This window comes from Montipora capricornis, chromosome 11, assembly GCF_036669925.1.
Source record: "Montipora capricornis isolate CH-2021 chromosome 11, ASM3666992v2, whole genome shotgun sequence".
NCBI classification, from domain to species: domain Eukaryota; kingdom Metazoa; phylum Cnidaria; class Anthozoa; order Scleractinia; family Acroporidae; genus Montipora; species Montipora capricornis.
In genome coordinates, this window is record NC_090893.1 from 41570796 (window position 1) to 41590795 (window position 20000).

Below are 20000 nucleotides of genomic sequence, written 5' to 3' on the forward strand. Positions count from 1 at the left end.
GGACCTCCGGCTTATCGTCCTTATCCGAGGAGACTAGAGAGTCTAACCGTTTGCAGATGTAATTACAAAGGCAGCACTTTCTCCTCAGATATTTAAAGACCCTGAGTGTTGGTCCGACCTCCCGCGTGACAGTCCGGTGCTCAACCAACTGAGCCACCGGTGCGCGGTGGCTCAGCTTTGAAGAAAAAGCTTCAGCTTTCCTCTGCTTTGAAGAAAATAGAGAAGAATAATGTTTTTTTCCTCATCTTCTTGATTAGTGCGGACCAACGAGAGAACAGCCAGCGACTAAATTTCACGAAAAACACACACTCCAGTAGATGAGACTGAAGGGAATACAGGGGTATGTTAAAAACACTGAACAAATAATATATGAAGATGAATTGAAACTTCGTTGCTATACTCGAGAAAGGTTTTCAACAAATCTTGTTGATCGTCCCGGTGATCTTGTCTTGATTTCAAGTCCTTCCATGACAAGTCACGCAAAAACGTGACAAAGGAGTTTTTCGAAGAGCAAACCAGTTGCTTTCAAAACACTGATGAAGAGGGAGTACCCTCGAAATGTTTGGTTCGCATTTTAAATTCTCGGGCGCAATTTTTAAACTTTCCTTTTCCATTCATCTGAAAAGCTGTTGTCAGGTTAAAGGTTTCCCGTGGTGTCGCGTTGTGTACTTGTGTTGCGTAACGTTTGTTTACGTACAGGTCGGTAACGTCATAGCTCGCGTGCTCGACCTAGTCCTCACGCGACCATACGTCACAGCCCTCCTCCGCCCGTCCTGTTGCGTTAGATCTCCGAGACTATCATGATAACGACGAAACGATGTTCAATATTAATTTCGCTAGTTTTTATTCTAAATTTTTTATCGAAATCTTCTCTTATTAAAAGTATTTAAACTCGCTCTATGGAGAGGAGGGCAAAGGAGAAGTGAAAACCATTGTGGAAAAACAAGCTTGCGGGTGAGGGTGGGAGGGAAAAGAGAATAAAGAAAGAGGAAATACAAAAGTGTGTGGTGGAAGAAAGGAAGTGGGAGAGGATGGCGAAAGGGCGGGGAAGGCTGAATGAAAACGGGGTACTGAAGGAGAAGGGAGAATGGAGAGTTGACTTAAAAAAGAAAGGGGAGGCGGAGAAACTATTTTGAAATTCAAATTCTGTGGAAATCTGGGTTTTGATTTGTCCCCGTGAGACACTTCTAGGTAGCATTTTAAAACTTTGTTTGAAGATAGAGTCATGACAGTTTTTGTCACCTCAGCTTTATAAATCAACTTTCTGTTGACCCATGTGATCTCTGTCCGGAGCACTGCTTTATTATAGGACTCAAATAAAGACTCGTCTGAACTGAATAAACAAATTAAGCATACTTACCTGATTCCCATGACTTGGAAGTGTAACCACCATAGATGTATATTTCAGTTCTTATCAGAAGTAGAGTTGGACCTTTATTGTCACAGCAACGGTGAAAATCGCTGGCGTTTTTCCCATCAATGGAAGCACGGAACAGCAAAGAACACCTAGCGCCAGGGCCTAACCAAGACTTGATCTCTGATATGTGGTTATCCTTCTTTAAAATTTCAGAGGATTCTGCTTGGAAGAGAGGTTGTTTTTCCCCGTGTAGTCGAATAAGGCCACGGATTTGATAAAATTTCGCTTCCCTATAAAGCTCGTTTTGAGTGTTTTTGTTGTCTGGGAGATCGACATCACCATCACGCAGAGAATTCAGAATATATCTGTTGATTCAAGTGAAGAAAAAAAAAAGGCGAAAAATGTACGGTGACATTTCATAACAATGTACTGTTTTAGAGCGTAATTGATTTAGTTCTGGAGCAAAAATTCAGAACACTACAAATCAATTTAATAAACCTCTTTCAATGGCGGCCAAATATAATATTCTTCTGTTGTAATGCCTAATATTTGCTCCTAAGAGAGGCTAGTGAGGACGCTTAGCATAAATTTCTTGGCCGCCATTTATGAATACCGTCTATGCACACATGTGAAACCCGAGGAGATAACAAAGATGTAATCGATGTCTCGCGGTCACTCTGTTGGCATGCATGCCCCATGATGACGTCACGCAACCTCCTGCGTGACACTATTTTCAAAAACCTTTCTCTTTTTCGATGTTCAAAAACATCAGACAGTGATAACGTCGCTTGCTGTTATGGTGTCAGGTCCCTACCCTCGTAACATGACGCGACGAAGAAAGTTATAGAGTTTCAACATCAAATTCATTGGTCTAGTGATAAGCATAAAGAAATGGTTTGTATTTTCGACACTAGTGCAGCAAGTTCAATGAGTGAACAGTTGGATACACTTATACTTAACGATGGCAAAGGAAAGAGATTAAAAACAACACACTAACCGAAACATTTTTCCATCGCGGTCAATGAAATACGCTCCATCCTCCTCATCTGGTTTGAGTTCCTGTCTTCCAGAAAACATAGCACATAACATAGAATCTGGGTCCTTTCGCAAAGTATCCAGGGTGGTCGTGTATAATACACCGCCAACGTTCAACTTGACCTTGCTTCCGAACTGTCTTTCGTTCGAGGTTTCGACCACGTCATGGGAAGCTGGTTTTTCTTGTTCGGCATTCTCAGGGTCTTGCTTCAGTAATTTATTTACTTCATCCAAAAGCCTTTGAGCTTGGGAAACTTTCGAAGAAGCCAAATCAAGCAAGCTTAATCCTTGATCACCGCCAGATGCCATGTTACAGGAATACTTCCGCCCTCTACACCTAAAGGAATAACTCCTTCCCAGGACTTTTCTCTTCATTGTTCCCTTAGCTGGCGAACAACACATAAAACACAGGTTGTTTTGGTGATATCTTCCCATATTTAAACTTAGGTTATGTAATTCAAAGTGAAAGCGCACATAGACGTTTAATAAAGCAACTTTAGTGTAGGCATTTTGTAATCACGTTTCGATGATTCAAAATTATTATCATTGTGTAATCGGACCTGTTATTAATTACATATAGATTACTTCATGGTTGGTGGGTGCGTACGATTTTTATTCACGAGTTGTGAAGAATCGCGTAGACGAACGAATGAGCGAAGCGAACGAGTGAGTTTAACGATCCTTCACAACGAGTGAGTAATAAAAATCGTACAAACGAGCCAATCAGGGAGTAATTTGTTTATTACTGGGTTGCCTATGGGATAACCCAGTCGAGGTCTGCGTTTAGTTTGTTTGTTTTCGTTTTTCCGTGTCGGTAAAAGTCTTGCCTGTCACTCCCTTGGTAAGTGTTGCCTTTGTGTATAGAGCCTTTTGCGCGTATTTCCTAGGATCGAGAGGGTAGTGGAACTGCGTAGATTTCTCTGGTAGACACAGTAGAATCATCAACTTAGCCTGCAATGGCGTCGAAAGTCATGCAACGCGAATGGCGTTTTAGTGGATCCTTAAAAAAAATATACCCTTATGGAGCTCAATAATGGAAAGTCAGTTGGATAAACTAGGCATGAATCTCAAAAGCGACGAGTACTGGACTTCGACAACAATCTATCGCCCGTCGAGACGAAATCAAAGTGAGCAGTATTTACCTGAAGTACATGGTAATTTGACACAATTGAGTTTCTTGTCTTCACGCACGCAATGAAATAGGAAGAGGTTTTCGCCTCTAAGAGCAAATATGTTGTTTGTTTCAATAAATTTTTCGCTGGAAAAGGATTCTGTGGTATTTTCTGCCTTTGTGAATTATAATATCATGTTGTGTATTGAATTTTCGAGCTTAAGGTTCAAATGTGATATGGGAGAAGTTTTTTAGTGTTGCTCTTTTAGCAGGAAGGGTTCACAGGCCTGTTGGAAGCGTGCTTGAGTTTCAACAAAATGAGGCCCAAAATCAGTGAAAACTTGTGACGCAGATGAATAATAAAGCAGCTGCTATTTCCAAAATGATGGAATTACCTGGTGATAAATAACGTCGTACGCGTCTTGGAGAGTAAATTTTGACTTTGCATAAACAAGAGTTGGGCGATTGTGATCTTTGTTTTGACTTCGCTCATTTCATTGTCAAACTTTATAACACTTGACAGAAAAAGAAACTTACAAAAACCCGGTATCTTGCCATCATTTGACACAGATGCTTCACTGTTTGGCGAGTAAACATGCCGCGGTAACTTAATCACGACGCCCGCTGAATTCCGGCCATGTCACGTTCGATTTTGCAATTTACTTGAACGTAGCAAAAATCTCCCAAAATGTTTGTCGCTGATCGTAACTTTTTATATTCTATATTCACGGTTCAAAATTAATGTTGTTTTCATGTCGTAAATATTTTATTCTCGATCGACCGTCCGAGAAACTTCCTTCTGCTCTTTCTGAAAACTGTGTATCAATATTTATTTGCTTTTTCATCAATATTTGTTTTGCATAAAGCAAGCTAACAGAATCTGTACCTTGCTGAGTTCGCATTTGTTAGCGTTAATAGTATTTTCGGTCAGATGTTTCTGTTTTCCATGAGGGGTTTATTGTTTTGGTCTCCCATCCCAACACTAACCCCGTGAAACAGGGCTTGACTTCAGTGAAGTTTAGTATTACAAAATTTTCGGATGCTCATAGGGCACACTTGTGGTGAAAAGAAGTTGTGAGGCAACTTGAAAATTATCAACATGTCAGCCCAGAAGCCAATGTTTCTCGCTTCTCTTTTATTTGTTATTCTTCAGAGACTGGAATGCTGTATTTCAATACCACACAATTCAGCAAGCCAGTGTATGCTTCACAGAAGCATCTAGTTATATAAGTACAGAGATAATGAAGTTAACGAGGTAAGTGTTTATCGAGAGGCTATCAAACCACCGATCGTGAACAAAAGTCCTAAACAAATAGCAAAATATTTTTTGAAATAAAAGAAATCGTTACCTTGCATACCTCGCTTGAGCACTTTTAAAACTTTTTAAGATCTTCTGAAGTATTTTTGTGGAGAAATCTAAGCAATAAAAGATCGAAAACTTTGAAAACCATGCACCAGTCGGCCGCCTTGTTTACAAATCTTACTGCCGCTGTCTGTGCACAGGCCACCAGAGTTCAACATCATATTATACAAAAATTTGGTTTTATCAACGGAGTTGATAATGTAAATTGGCCACCGTACAGAGATTCTAATTTCCAATTTACATTATCAACTCCGTTGATAAAACCAAATTTTTCTATACTACTTCCCCACCGACGCAGCACCACAGTTTCTTTAGAAACTACCCCTTCATTCAAAATCATATTAGCCAATCAAAAGGCTGATACGACAATTTTTCACTAGTGAAAACAACGATATAGCCAATCAGAGCGTCGATACGTTGTTTTTCACTAGTGAAAAAAATCGTATGACCAGTCAGCTGGCTTCTCTAGCGCGCAGAGACTATTTTTATCTCGATCCTTTTTGGAGTGTAAATCTCGGTACGTGTATAATAAAGAAGCTTTCTCATCATTAACCAGTTAGAAATGACCTATTTATGCACATATATACGAAAAGTCTCTCATGATTCGAGCGTGGGAACACCTCCAAATAGTGAAGGTCGCTTGACGTTCAAAAATTCAGCATCCAAAATTTCTTATAGTAATTATGTAACTCCTGACTGCAATTTCAGCATATTTACCTCTATTCACTTCTAATGTGCTTTCTGTTTCAACATGAAAACGAAGCTGTAAAGCATAAGTTTCTGTTTAGGGTAATCGAGCCATTTTGCTAGTCACTAAGAATATACTGTTAATATGATGATTCCAAGGCGTTAATCTTGAAAAAGGATTCCAAAAACGTAGTTAAATATTTAGTTTTTTTCAAAGTTCACGTGGTAACAAGTAGTTAAAAGTATCATTTGCCGAGACATAATTAAAATCATGATTACAACAAAACAGTCATATCTTTTCGCTAGAAAGTCATACTCTTATTCTATTCCACATGTGTTACACGTTTGCCTTCCGAGTCTTCACTGTCGTAGTCTAGGGTATTAGTAGAATTAGTGCATGCAGACCCTTTGCATTGGCCGCAGGTTGGGGAACACAGCATATCATTCTTGCGACAGATGCACCTCATACTGAGTCATGCTGCTGCAGTTTGATGAACACTTTGCATCTGATTAGCTGAAGAAGCCAGTATGGGGCAGCCGGCAAGTACGTCGCAGCATAAAATACTTGATCCGCAGTGACTTTCCGCCCCCAATTCCTCTATTAACACTTCTGTATCATCCCTGCCACTGCTTTAACTGTAGATAGATGCGCAGGCTGTGAAATTAGGCTACAGCAGTAGTTGGAGGGGTGGGGGGGGGGGGGGAATATGTGGCTGTATATGACAGGTCTTCATTTGCAAGTTTCTCAAAGTATCGCTGATGGCTGAGATCGTCAAGACCAACCCCTGGCTTAACAACGAAAAGTGACTGCAGTGTCTTTTAACCAGTGGTGACAGCCTCGGATACAGCAGAATAACAGGTGAACACGTTAGCTTGGTTTCCAAAGTATGGTACATTCTCAAGTTTCTTCAGAGACATTGCCTTGCCGACTCCATACAGTCGCGAAGTGGTGTCACATCCAATCACTACAACTTCCTTACCCAGCTCATCTTTGACTTCCTTCATATGCCAGACACGCGAAGCTCTCCCGTCTGGTTTAAAATAGAGATCACAGCCATCTGCAAAAGAAGCGTGGGCTTGTACGGAACTCGAACCCATGACCCTGCGATTGCTCTGCAGTTGCTCTACCAACTGAGTTATCAAGCCAACTGGGAGCTGGTCACTTGTAAGTAGAAGCCTGAAATAAATCAATGCTCAGTGAACTGGATTCGAACCCATGGCTATGCGATTGCACTGCACTTGCTCTACCAACTGAGTTATCAAGCCACTGGGAGCTGGTTGCTCGCAAGTTGGTATTGTATCTTGTAATAGGTAATTTTGTGATAAAGAAAAAAAAAATTTAGGGCATATGTTACCCTAATTAGATCCAATTAAGGTCGGTAAAAGTCTGTAGTGTGACTTGAACAATATTTCAGCGAGGCCAGTGACGGGCAGATAAAAGGTCAAAAGGTTCTATCGTTGGCAAGAAGGCAAGACTGGTAAAAAGCCCTGGTCATAGAGTGACAATGTGAGACCAGTTCCTTTCATGTGCTCCGCCTCAGAATGAACTTCTTCCTGTCCTGCTCCTCTGGCTCAACCGATGGTATGAAACAACTAAGTCAAAAGTACTCTCAGTCAGTAGTTTTGACAAACGAAGTGAATCAAATCAAAGCACATCTTTATTTTAACACGGTAAAAATTCATCAGGTTTTATGGTGCAATATAAAATACAACTACCTAATAACATAAATGCGTATCCAAAAAGTCTCATAAGTAAAAATACTACTCATAAAATTACACTAAACTAGACCTGTTTTTCAGAATAGACTGCATTGAGTGTAAGTCTGCGCTAGCATAAGTTATGTGGGTGATGTCGTCTGCGTACATCTTAGGTTGACAAAAACGATAAACAGTTCGGCAAATCGCTGATATAGATCAAGAATAGAAGAGGGCCTAGGATGGTTCCCTGAGGGACCCTACAGCCCAGGGAACAGACTTTGGAAAGCGACCCATTAACGACACATTTCTGGGTGTACGTGCGGTTATTTAGATACGACTTAAACCAATCATAAGCAGACTCTTGTATTCCGTACGGACTAAGTTTAGGTAAAAGAACATCTAGGAACACCACTGTATTTACATTACCGCGATTTATATTGAAAGCCCAGCTGTCAGTCGCTTCTATGAGGGCAGTGATGGTCGAGTGCAAGTAGCGAAAACCTGACTGTCGGTTGGTGATACTCTCTTCACCAGCCAAAAATACTATTCACTTGATCATACACTATTCTCTCGAACACCTTAGCTATTACTGAGATAACAGAGATTGAGATCGCATACCCTCCCGCTGGTCTGATGTGATCCATGTTACCTTGCCTGACCTAACACGTTTTGTTTTGATTGAAGCATGAATGTTCACAATAGTCAAAAATATACCTTTCCAGTCCACCCACAAGGCGTTCGAGTCGTCACTAGTACAAGCTAGACCAGTCCCGTCGAGAAATATCCCCACGAAAGTTTTCTCGGTTGAAATTACAAACATTTCTGTAAGTTTTAGTGGAAGGCCTTTGAAAGCAAATTCCGGAGATAGTTTACGATAAACATTTATGAGGCTGTGATCACTAATGCCAACATGCAAAACTCCCGTGAATAGACTACCCTGTTAATGCAGTGTGAAGTGATGCTATTAGTCTCTCTCCTCGGGGCTTTTCAACACTAATTTACAATGCTTTATGGGGGATTTTAGCCAGACTGCTTATTAGGCAGTTTACGATTAATTTTAGTAACTTAAAGATGCTCCCGTCCAGATAAGGTCAGACCACAACACCGGGACTAATACCAGGGATATTTAAGTGTTCTATAACTTTGCTTGGCTCAATGACGCGATGTTACCTAACGCCAATATAGGCTATTCAACTGCACGTTGCATTTGAGAATAAAAAGAAACTTGCTAATACAGTCATTCTTACTAATTAAAACTGAATAACTAATTTTGCTAACGTCTGTTGTAATAAGGCGGATTGAAAGAAATTCCAAAATAGACATTGAACCACGACATGGCTCTCTTCTTCATGACCGGCGGTAGAGGTCTTTCAGTAATTAGTATCACCCAACTAGTGGACTAATGCAAATCCTGCATTTTGATTGGCTACGCTACTAAAGGACTATTATTAATGGTCCTCGAATAGCGAAAAACGTGACGCCTTCTTGCGTTTTATTCCCAAATAAATATTTGTTTAACTTGCATTTGCTAACTCAAGGGCCACGGGTCAGTGGCCCAATCGGCTTGGCTTTATGGGCTATTGACCCGTAGCCCTTGCGGGCTACGGGTCTAATTGTTAGGGACCTTAATATTAGGGAGCTTAAGCAAGGACAGCGACAACGGCCACGAAAACGTTATCTTAAAATATTATCAGTTCCCCGTTAATGGAATAATTTTGCGATTATTCCAAGTCGTTCAGCATGGAAAGTGTGTATCAACAATTGACATTCACTGCTTGCACAAATCCCATAATACACTTGTTTTATCCCCCAAAAATCTGCATAGGCATTGTTTTCGACTTCTCTTGGGACATTTTCATGTCCCAGGAGAAATTGAAAACAATGGTTATGCAAACGTTTTGGGGGTAATAGAGGTGTATTATGGGATTGTGCAAGTAGTAATTGGACGATGTGGATGTTTGGAGAGAATTTGAAAATGTATCGTCAGATGCTCGCGTCCTCCACATAACTTCAAATTTTATCATTTCATGTCGTTTTAAGGACGAGAATGGCAAAAAATGTAAGTGTAAAACGCCCATGCAGGGCGTACAGAACTTTTGTTTCATCACGTGCTCGTAACCGGCGTCATCGTCCTTTGCGCATGCTTAATAGGCGCCTTGAACAAGGACGAAGGGGACGTTTCTGAAATAATATTGCGATTACTCCAAGTCGCTCGGCATGGAAACTGTGAGTTTACATTCCAAGAATAGAATTGTTGAAAACGGTGTGGATATTTAGAGCAAAAATTGAAAATTAATCGTCAGGTGCTCTCGTCCTCCGCATTACCTCAAATTTGATCATTTCACGTCGTTGTCAGGACGAGAACGGCAAAGAAATGTATCAAAATGGAAAACGCACGCGATGGTGCGTGCAGAGCTATCGTTTTTGCTCATTAGACCGATTGTTATGTGGCTCGCAGCCATGGTTGTCATCCTTGCTTCAAGTGCCACTACGATGAAAATTTTGCATGTCCTTTTTTCTTTAGATTTTGAAAATAGACATAAACTAAATAGGTATCATGCCAATTTTTATCTCAAAATTCCCACGGGAAGTATGTTTATTGTAACGTAGTTTTTTGGTTTTCGCTGTCCGCCATTACTCGAACGGCCAATGACCGTGAGCGAGGAAAAGGGTTGGGTCTAGCTAGATCGCCTGGGGTCTGACGTCATACGGGCAACGCTCAAAATAAACGTGGCTAATTTCCCATGCCATCTATGAGATGTGAGAGATCGCCGAGTTGCTATTTGCTGATATTATATACATTACTCCTTGATCGACTTGTTCGTTTTGTCAAAGGCCACGAAGCGATGCGCGTATGACGTCACGGGCCAAGTCTTGCATGAAGACCGATTGCAAAATAATCGCAGGCTTCTCCTGTTTGAACATATTGATTTAATTGAAGTTGAAAAAATCCGAAAAGAAAACCAAAAATTTTCGTCGTAGTGGCACTTTAAGGTCCCTAATTAAGCTCCCTAATAACAGCTCAATCAGGACCATCATCTTTTGGAACAGTATTTCTTATGGCCGATCGGCCCGATCTTTTGCTCGACATTGCTTATTGCAGCACTTGCAACGAAACTGTGTTTTACTGACTGCAAAAATTCTCGCGCGCTCATTGACAAATTTTTATTGTCAATAAGCGGACAGATACATAAATATATAATTTATGCGATAATGACGCGATATTGCTCGCGTCAGACTGAAGTTTCTCGCATTTTTGTCTTGCTTTCTTCTCGTGTTTTGACTTAATTCCTTTTCGTTATTGTAAAAAACAATTTGATGTCAGTTTTTCATGCATCTTTCCAGTTATTGACAATGAATTTCTTCATAACATTGTCAAAGTAGTCTGCGGATTCACTCGGCTATTGCCTCGTGGATCCACAGCTACTTTGACAATGTTATGACGCAATTCATGATCAATAACAGGACAGACGCATGAAAAACTGACATCAATTTTTTAATTTGAACTGGATCAATAGGCCACTTCGGAAAATACCATAATACTCTTTGTTTGCCCCCCCTCCCCCCCCCCCTAAATTTTGCAGAAGCATTGTTTTTGTTTACTCTTGCGACCATTGTAAGTCCCGTCCCAAGAGAAACTAAAACAATGCTTATGCAAAATTTGGGGGGGGAGGGGGCAAACAAAGAGTATTATGGTAGTTTCTGAAGTGGCCTATTGAACCGAAGCAGTAAATTTTAAACAAAAGCCTGCCATAGAAACTTCCTCCCTCGAGGAAGGAAGAGAGAGGAACCTGGGAACGAGGTTGGCTGTGCCTAACATTTTTAAACAATGCATCTGTCGTTTATGAACAATACCATACAATGTTAATAACGTGCATGTGTTATGATCGTCAGCAGTTGAGAATATTTCTCGGGGACTTGGAAAGGAAAGGAGAGTTCCGACAGGATAGGTGCCTACCCAGTGCAGTACTGAGATTTCGTATATCAAGAAAGCAATCTTTTATACAGAATCTATAAACGTTATTGGCATACATTTAAATATCTACGAGTATAAAACCTGCAAGTACCGGTAGTTTTTCAATCTTACAAACGTTAATTCTTATAAACAAGCCACCTAGATAACAGATTCGGGCAGTTCTTTCAACCACGTGCGTGACAAACTATAATTGGGGAGCTTTAGCAACGACAACGGCGACAATAACGACAACGTCACAAATTTGTGTATTTACTAGGCAAGAACTATAGCTTTGCACGCCCTGCACGTGCGTTTTTCACTTTTGTCGATTTCTTTGCCGTCGTCTGCAAAACAACAACGTGAAATAGCTAGCCAAATTTGAGGACTTTGAGGTTTTATGAAGAACGTCAGGATTTGAGGATAATTTTTAATTTGCTCCCCTAAATTAAGCGCCGTTCTGACCAGTGTCATTTTTGAGGAAAAGGTTGACATAGTCACAAGTGATTACAACGTGAATTTATATTTTGAGATGAGGTTCTCGTTGCGGTCGTTGTTGTCGTTGTTTAAGCTCCCTAATGTAACATGACGACGAAAGCCAGGGATGTCACGAGGTGAGCTTCGTTGTCTTCCCCACTGATTCTCTTGTGTCTATGACGTCTTGGCCTAAGTTTGGCCTCCCATTTCCTCTTTTTTCTTCTTTCTGTTATAGATGAAATCACACATCAATGCATCAGTGTTATTTTTATCCTAGGAACTTACTCTATTTGCATTTTTTTTCCCATATGGCATCCTGTAGTACGTTACAGAAGTTGGCCTTACCCTATCAACCGTCAGACCTTCACTTATTGGTATATCCTGTACATCAGTATATCCGTATATCATTAGTTTAAACTACGTGGTATCAAACGTTTTGAGTAACGCACCTTTTGCTGTGCATCCTGACAAAATCCTCACTCCTGTAAACCTTATTCATAAATGACGGTCAATTTGTAATTCGTTTGTCGAAGTGCAAATTAGCCTACCAAGCCTCGATACCATACAGTGAATTGAAAAGAATTCCTGCTCTAAAATGAGGCTTGGTAGGCTAATTTGCACGTGGACAAAAGAATTTATGAATAAGGTCTATTTGCCTGGGGCTGAGGCGGGGGCAAAGAAGCTCGTTTCCCCCGCCCCAGCCTTCTCGCGCCACTCCAAATCTCCGGCCCTCCCCACAACAGAACCACCGGCTGCGCAGGCTATATTTGCCAGAAAAGCTTCATTTAGGCCGGAAGCAGTGAGGTTCAGCTGTTAGGGCATCGTTCTGACCTCTCGTTGAATTTATTCCTGGTAGTCCATGGTTCAACTTCCCAGCTGCACTTGTAAATAGCCAACTGGTTTGCCTCCGGCCAGTTGTTGTTGTTACGTTGTGTCGTTTCGTTAATTGTGTTTCATTGGCCCTGAAAAGAGCCTATGGGGAGTGGTCAATTAAAGTATGTATGTAAAAACCTTGAAAGGTAACGTTGTAAGTGTGATCAGACAAACAATAACCTGTTGTAACATTTTAACTGAAAATTCAAATTCGTCGTGTAAGTTTTCGTCCACATTTTTCATTAAGACTGGGCTAATGTAAATCTATAATTATTTAGTATCAATGCTTATGCAAACCGCGTCAATGAATTTCTTTTCTAGGAAAATAACTGAAAATAACTAAAATGAATGATGCAATTGGTTATCCATTTGAGTTTATATTTTCATGAATTTTATGTGGTCGAAAAAGGCAGCACCTCTCCTGCCCAATGAATGTCAAAAGTAACTATAATGATTTTTTCTTTAATAATTCTATTGAATGTTAATACTGACGTGAACAAATGGCATTCTTGAAGGACTTTTTTTGTGCGTTACTGAAGTTGGTGATAATGAACAAACACTTGCCTAAGTGATACAACTATCAACCTAAATGATTGGAGATATATAGGATATTCAATGGCCCCGCGGAGATACAAAATTTCTCTTCCGAGTGTTGAAAAACAGTTTTCAACACTCAAAGAGAAATTTCGTATCTCCAAGCGGTCATGTTTATTATATCAACATCAATGAAATACCAAACCATTTCACTTTAATATTCTTTGCAGTCCTAACGTCGAACAATATCATGTTTCGCGCGAAAGCTCACCTGGTAATTCATCAGTGGTTATATAATAATCTGTGTATATGACAAGCAAGAGGTGTGAAATACTGTCCTTTGATAGAAACTCGCCTCGATGTTACAACATATTTCTGAGAAAACCCAACCCCTTAACTTCAACAACCACTTTAACTTCGAACAGCAGACTGAACACAGGGCACCATACGATGCTCAATAACACGTTTCCAGTCCAGAAAATTTACGGTCTGATAGACTATAAATGATTTCAAGCCGACAATGGACCCGACTTTAAGTTCGCGTACTTTGCACCAGCCTCCAGTCGGACGCATACCGACTACGCCCTTATTCGTTCATTTTTTGATGCTGAAAGGGAAAGACTGTGGAAGTGATTTTCTTGGTGTTTCACCAAGTTTTTACCAAGACGCTGCGACAAGAAGAATATAAAGTTATCTTTAATAAGGTAACACTCTGTAACTTACCTTTTGCAATAAATTAATACAGCAGCTATCAGAAGAGCCAACAAAAACAACAAAACCAATGGCAATACAATTGCGATGATATTAATACCTGTAAAAATGAAGACAAACATTTTGAAAAAAGAAAAAAAAAAACATTTACCCTGGTGAAGAGTACAGAGAGAAATTTCGTTATATAAAAGATATACAAAATTCTTTGAGGGTATGCATTTTGTGATTTAATATTTCATGAAGATTCGTTATTTGTAGCTGGTTCTTGTGACAGTTAAAATTTAGAGAAATTGGCTCAGTCACAAGATGCTCACAAATTCATTAACTGTTAATTTATTGGCAACTTTGGCGCAATCGGCTAACCAACCAAGCTAGTTGATGACAGAACATTTCATCTGGCCAAGTATCAAAAAGAATTGAATGCAAAACACTCGTTAACCTTAAATTACCTTGTTTGTTAACTGGTGCTCCAACTTCTTTGACCTCAAGAGAGTCTGTTGGATTCATTTCAGTGAAAGGTGACGTTGTTTCCGGGTCTGTGATTGTTGCTTCATCAGTTTGTGAGCTTGACGGGACGAAAGTGTGTGCAGTCATCATTCCTCCCTCTGTGTGCCGTGAATACTTTAAAGATACAGTTGACTGGCCTGTCACTTTGATAAAAGACACTGTTTCTTTCGTGTCTGTGTATGATGATATCACTACTTGGCTCTGTAATGACGACAACCATGTTGGTTGTGACTGCAATAGCTTTGACGACGAGAACAGCGATGATAATGACGATGGGGACGATGATATTGAAGACAAAGACGACGACCACAATGATGATGACGACGCCGATGATAATGATGACGATGATATCGATTGCCTAACACGTTGGAATGAAGTGACAGCCGCAGGTGTGGAAACTGTCTTTAATTGTTTAGTAGCTAAGGAAGGTGATCCTGATGAAGTCAGAGATGAGGTCGAGAATAATGATGACGATGATGAAAACATGGACGACGACGATGGTGATAACGTTGATATCGATTGCATGATAAGTTGATTTGAAAAAGAAGCTGGAGCTTTCGAAATTTCCTGACTAGTTATTGTTGATAGTACTTGTGACCATGTCTGTAGGGAGGGCGACGATATTAATAATGATGATAAAGATAATGATGATGACGGTGATGGTGATGGTGATGATGGTGAAGGTGATAATGATGGTGATGATGGTGGTAACCGCGACAATACTGATAGTGATGGTAACGATGAAGATGATGGTGGTGGTGATGATGATGATGAGGATGATGATGATGATGATAATGATGTTGACAATGATAGTGATGTTGATGGTGATGACGATGATGATGATGATGACGATGACGATGGTGATGTTGATAGTGATAATGATAATGGTGCTGATGTTGATGGTGATAATGATAGTGATGATGATGTTGATTTTGATGATGACAGTGATGTTGATAGTGATTTTGATGATGATGGGGATGTTGATGTTGATGTTGATGTTGATAATGATAGTGGCGTTGATTTTGATGATAATGATGATGATGATGATGACCGTGACCACCATGTCAATGATGGTGCTGATCGGCTGATAGTTTTAACTACAGTGGAAACTGCGGATGATGATAATGATAATATCGATGGAGTTGATGATACTGAACTCCATATTCGCTGGACTAAGGTAACAACAGACAGTGATGCATCAATTGGTCTTGTGCCGAACAGTGAATTTATGCCCATGACTGTAGTTCTTTCAGTCGATGGCGATGACAATAAACTCTTTGGTGAAGTTGTAGAATCCAAGGCAACTGGCCATTTTATGTCCCTCTTTTGTGAACTCGGAGTGTAAATGACAGGTGATGAAAGTAAAGACTTTGCAAGCCTTTGGGCTGATGAAGTTCCCTCAACTTCAGATCTTGAGGTGTGAATTGCAGAAGATGTACTTTTTTTTATTTGATGAAATGATGACGATGTTTGAGTTGGATGCGACATGATGGATTGCAAAATTGGAGTTGCTTCCCTGAATTCCGAGCTCGGAATGGTGTAGATTGCTTTATCAATACATGAATGTGTTTTAGATGCTAATCCCAAATTTGACAGGGACTCCTTTGTGCCTGCTGACGTCATTTCTGTGTAAAATGACGTCATTGCTGCCTCTATGAACGATGTTGTCATGTCTTGTCTGGCAATCATTGAAAAAGACAGTGAGTCTATTCCCTGAACTTGTGACTTTGAGAGGGCAGGTTTTGATGCCGATGTCCACTTTGACTTTGGCATTTCCTTCGCAATACTTGTTGACGAAATTTTCGATATTTTTGTTTCTGCTCTTATCCTTGATGCAGATAAGGATTTTATTACCTCGGCTCGAGATCGTGAGGTCACGAATGTGGTTGTCGTGATCCCTTCTTCTTTATGAAGTGATCTTCTTGTAGCAGGCGAATACACTGTTATTGAACTCATTTCAGACGTTGGCTGCTCAGTGTCCGTGGTTCTTGGGGTTGGAGTAAGACTGGTGATTCCTGCATAAAGTGATGACGATATATCATACGACGAAGCTAATGTTCCAGCGAAAATGGCCTGTGCTATAGTTGGTGCAGGCGCAACCGCTGATGATATTTCCTTCATGCTTCCGCTGGAGATGCCAGTGACAGCTGAAAGTGATACAGCGGTGCTGGATGATGATGTTAAAAGTAGCTTTTTATTGCCAGTTGGCGTTAATTCTTCTTTAGATGAAAAAAAATTTTGGGGGGATAAATTTGACGTTACTAGTTCTGCGATGACGGTTGCTTCTGAACCTGGCAATGTTTTCGTTTGTGAGGTTACTAGTTCTGCGATGACAGCGGCTTCCGAACCTTGCAGGTGTGCCGCAGGAGAACGTGATAACAAAATTATTCCCAAGGTGGATAAAGATCCGACAGCTAATTGGAAAAAAAGAACCCAATGTACTCGTTTTAGTGTAAAAGAACGAGAACACACTGAAAAGGTATATCAAACATTGAACATTCTAAACGTTGTGCATCCATTTTAAAAACATTGAACTTGTTTTTAGATTAAAGGGATGTTAACTTCTACATGGCATTTGATTTCATGAGGCTGTCCAATTTAGGTGACTGTTCGCAGGGCTTTAATTTCATTGGATCAGTATAGGATGTAGAATGTGGGAGACAGAATGGCATAGTAGTCATCCACTGCACTTCCTGCACCTCCCACTACTGCGATCGTAAATGGGCTGATTTCCAGTCGATCTCAACCTGACCCGAGCGTTTTTCTCTGGGTGCTCCAATTTTCCTCCCTCATTAATTTTAAGTAAAACCGACTCCCAGCTAATGACATCTGGCTTACGGGAGCTGTGCTCCTTAAAACTCTTCTGAAAACCACTCACGATATTGAAAGCTCCCTAATACACCTCATTCCAAAATGGTTGTTATTTCAGTATTCTATTGCTTTCTGGCAAAAATTCGAAACAATGTTTAACCTTGAGCAAGGAAACAAGGAATAATTTGCAAGCAAACAAAGGAATACTAAAATGGTAGTCATTTTGGACGAAGGTGATTGTCTAAAAGATTAGAGATTTAAAGCTCCATTGTGTTTGTGGTTTGTCTTTTCCGCTCCAGCCACGGGATCTGTTGTAAGATACAGCTAGATCCTGACCCGTCCAATCCACCATTTCATCATGGAAGAACTTTAAAAACAGCTTTTGATCTATTTAACTTTGGGACATTGGCATTTATTTTTTTGTCCTTCTGTGGCATTGTTAGTTAAATTGCCCAAGATGTCACTTATTGACGTGTGGACGATCGGCAAATGTGGTGATCATGGTTCCAAGGCTACTTACCCAAGCGATCAAAAGCGTTGTACGAGGCACTGAATCCCGTGTAAGCCCCAATTTTATCCGATTTGAATAAAACAAACAAATTGTTGGACGTGGAGAGGACACCTCCCTCAGGGGGGCGGTAACGTCCATAGAACTCTCCCAGTACTTTTCCAGTGTTATCTTCTCCGTCATACAGAGCTACGATATCGGTATTCGTTTCGTTTTGCAAGTCAAAGTGTGTGAAGTTTAAGTGGATTTGCTGAGTAGAGTTCACCGTGATTCTCCAAGAACAGTATTGCCCATTGGGGTAATGTCTTGGGTAGTTTGGCGAGTAAAAAGTTCCGCTTTCACCAGAAAGAGTACCGCTACATCCTGCAAAAGCAAACTATACTATGAGGACGAAACTTGCTGTCGTTTTCCAGCTGTAAATGACTGGTTTATTCAACTATACTGTTATACTGTACGTCACTGATTCCAACAGACAATAAAATCCTTTTTTTATGTAGTTCATTCAAGAATCTGTTATTGGAACTCTTTTTTGATAGGGTACACCTTTGCTCTAGTCCACAAGAGACCGACTATTTAACCCTTTCACCGCCGAGGGCTTCCCCATTGACGAGTAAAATCGTCTGGCGTTAGACAGAGTAAAATCTCTAAGTGGCACTATTGGGAGTTAAAGGGCTAATGGGGACATAGTTTTTGAGTGAATCCAGCTGTTGTTAACCCTTTCAGCCCCGTGGGGTTCCCCATTGACGAGTAAAATCGTCTGGCGTTAGAGAGAGTAAAATCTATAAGTGGCACTATTGGGAGTTAAAGGGTTAAGGGGGACATAGTTTTTGAGTGAATCCAGCTGTTGTTAACCCTTTCAGCCCCGTGGGGTTCCCCATTGACGAGTAAAATCGTCTGGCGTTAGACAGAGTAAAATCTCTAAGTGTCAATTGGCACATATGGTTGTGAAAGGGTTATTAAAAAGTACGAAAAATACGAAATGCTTCGAAAATACGAGATGTCTTTTTAACAGAGGCAGTTATCCATCTCCACTCGATGCAAACATTTAATTTTGAGTTTTACATTAGAGAACACAAAGGCTGACTTTTATTTATTAACTAGGCACAATAACTACATGCAAGATGGCGTTCAAGTTTCTGCAAGCCAACTAACATGCATTTCGTTTACAGGGTAAAACAACAATTATTACGTGGACAGCGATGTTAGTCTCTAACTGTGGTGCTGCGTTGATGAATACGTCAGTGAAGCACGAAAATTTCATGACATTGCATGATCTGATAAGAGTGAATTGACCACCATAGAGAGGATAGCAATATGACGATTCCAGCAACACTATATTTCTAATTTCCTACGGTGGGCAATGAACTTTTTAAATTTTATTTTAACACACACTAACCAATTCCTACAAGCTGCTACATACAGGTCAATGAAAATGGTGATTCAGCTGATACAACGAAATTCCCGTACTTACAGATACATAAAGACATAAATACTTAATCCTTGCCGGAAGCAAATCAGTTTGGCCACCTACAAGTGCAGGCGAGTTATTGCACCAGGGACTACCAAGATCAAATTCAACGAGTGGTCAGGACTGATCTTGAACCCAGCATCGCCCGATCTCAAGGCAAGCACCCTGCCCCTCGTCCACGTTGCCAATGATATCACAGGGTTAAAAACTTCAATTGCAAATACGAGCCCTACTGGCTATTTACAAAGAGGCATACAGTCAACTCTCTCTTAAAGCACACCTCTATAAGACGGACACCTGGTGCTGGTCCCGGCAGTTTCTTAGTCATTTTACTATAACCAAACTCTCTATAAGACGGACACCGCCATAGGACAGACAACGGACACTTTGAAATCGTCAACGAAAACTTGTGAGGTGCTGAATGTGATAGCAAATTACGATTTAGGGAAGAAAAATTCTTGTACGTGACTCTTTTCAACACCAGCCGTTTAATTGACAGCTCTTATCTTGTTGCCGAAATACATACAGTACAAGTTGAAATTAAATCAGTCATTGTCTCATTCAAAAAATAACTTGGAGGTGACAACCGAATTGTATTGTAATCTAAAACAGGTAGGTTTCGTTCAAGTAAATAACTTAAAACAAACTTTAAACAGTCGCGTATTCACTGTGCACAAATTCAGCATTATTATCTCAAAATTCCTGGGGTTATATTACGTCCACTCCCTATAGAACGGACACCTCTCTAAGACGGACAGCTAAGGCTGGTCCCGATGGTGTCCGTCTAAGAGAGAGTTGACTGTAGTTGAGTTGACTTGGTACATCGAAACCAAACACATTCTATGGTGATGTAATTAATGACAAATGAATAAAATATAAACAAAATGAAAACGAAACTACTCACCCCG

General features: G+C 40.4%; 2 protein-coding genes across 5 annotated transcripts in view; both read right to left on the reverse strand.

The window, feature by feature from the left end:
• The window catches only part of LOC138023493 (uncharacterized), a 16508-nt gene extending 13768 nt beyond the window's left edge, over positions 1-2740 (reverse strand). The window contains exons 1-2 of the mRNA XM_068870493.1: positions 2355-2740; positions 1361-1722 (exon numbers count right to left, since the gene is read on the reverse strand). Of these exons, the coding sequence (XP_068726594.1) occupies positions 1361-1722; positions 2355-2701 (709 nt within the window). The 5' untranslated portion in view covers positions 2702-2740. The remainder of the gene's footprint in view (positions 1-1360; positions 1723-2354) is intronic.
• Positions 2741-11235: 8495 nt separating this feature from the next.
• LOC138024207 (uncharacterized) overlaps positions 11236-20000 on the reverse strand; it is a 19426-nt gene continuing 10661 nt past the window's right edge. For all 4 annotated transcript variants that reach the window (XM_068871320.1, XM_068871319.1, XM_068871317.1 and 1 more), the window contains exons 4-8: positions 19997-20000; positions 17637-17987; positions 14248-16719; positions 13811-13898; positions 11236-11906 (exon numbers count right to left, since the gene is read on the reverse strand). The exon at positions 19997-20000 is cut by the window's right edge and continues 380 nt beyond it. In XM_068871320.1, coding sequence (XP_068727421.1) covers positions 11870-11906; positions 13811-13898; positions 14248-16719; positions 17637-17987; positions 19997-20000 — 2952 coding nt within the window. In that variant the 3' untranslated portion in view covers positions 11236-11869. The remainder of the gene's footprint in view (positions 11907-13810; positions 13899-14247; positions 16720-17636; positions 17988-19996) is intronic.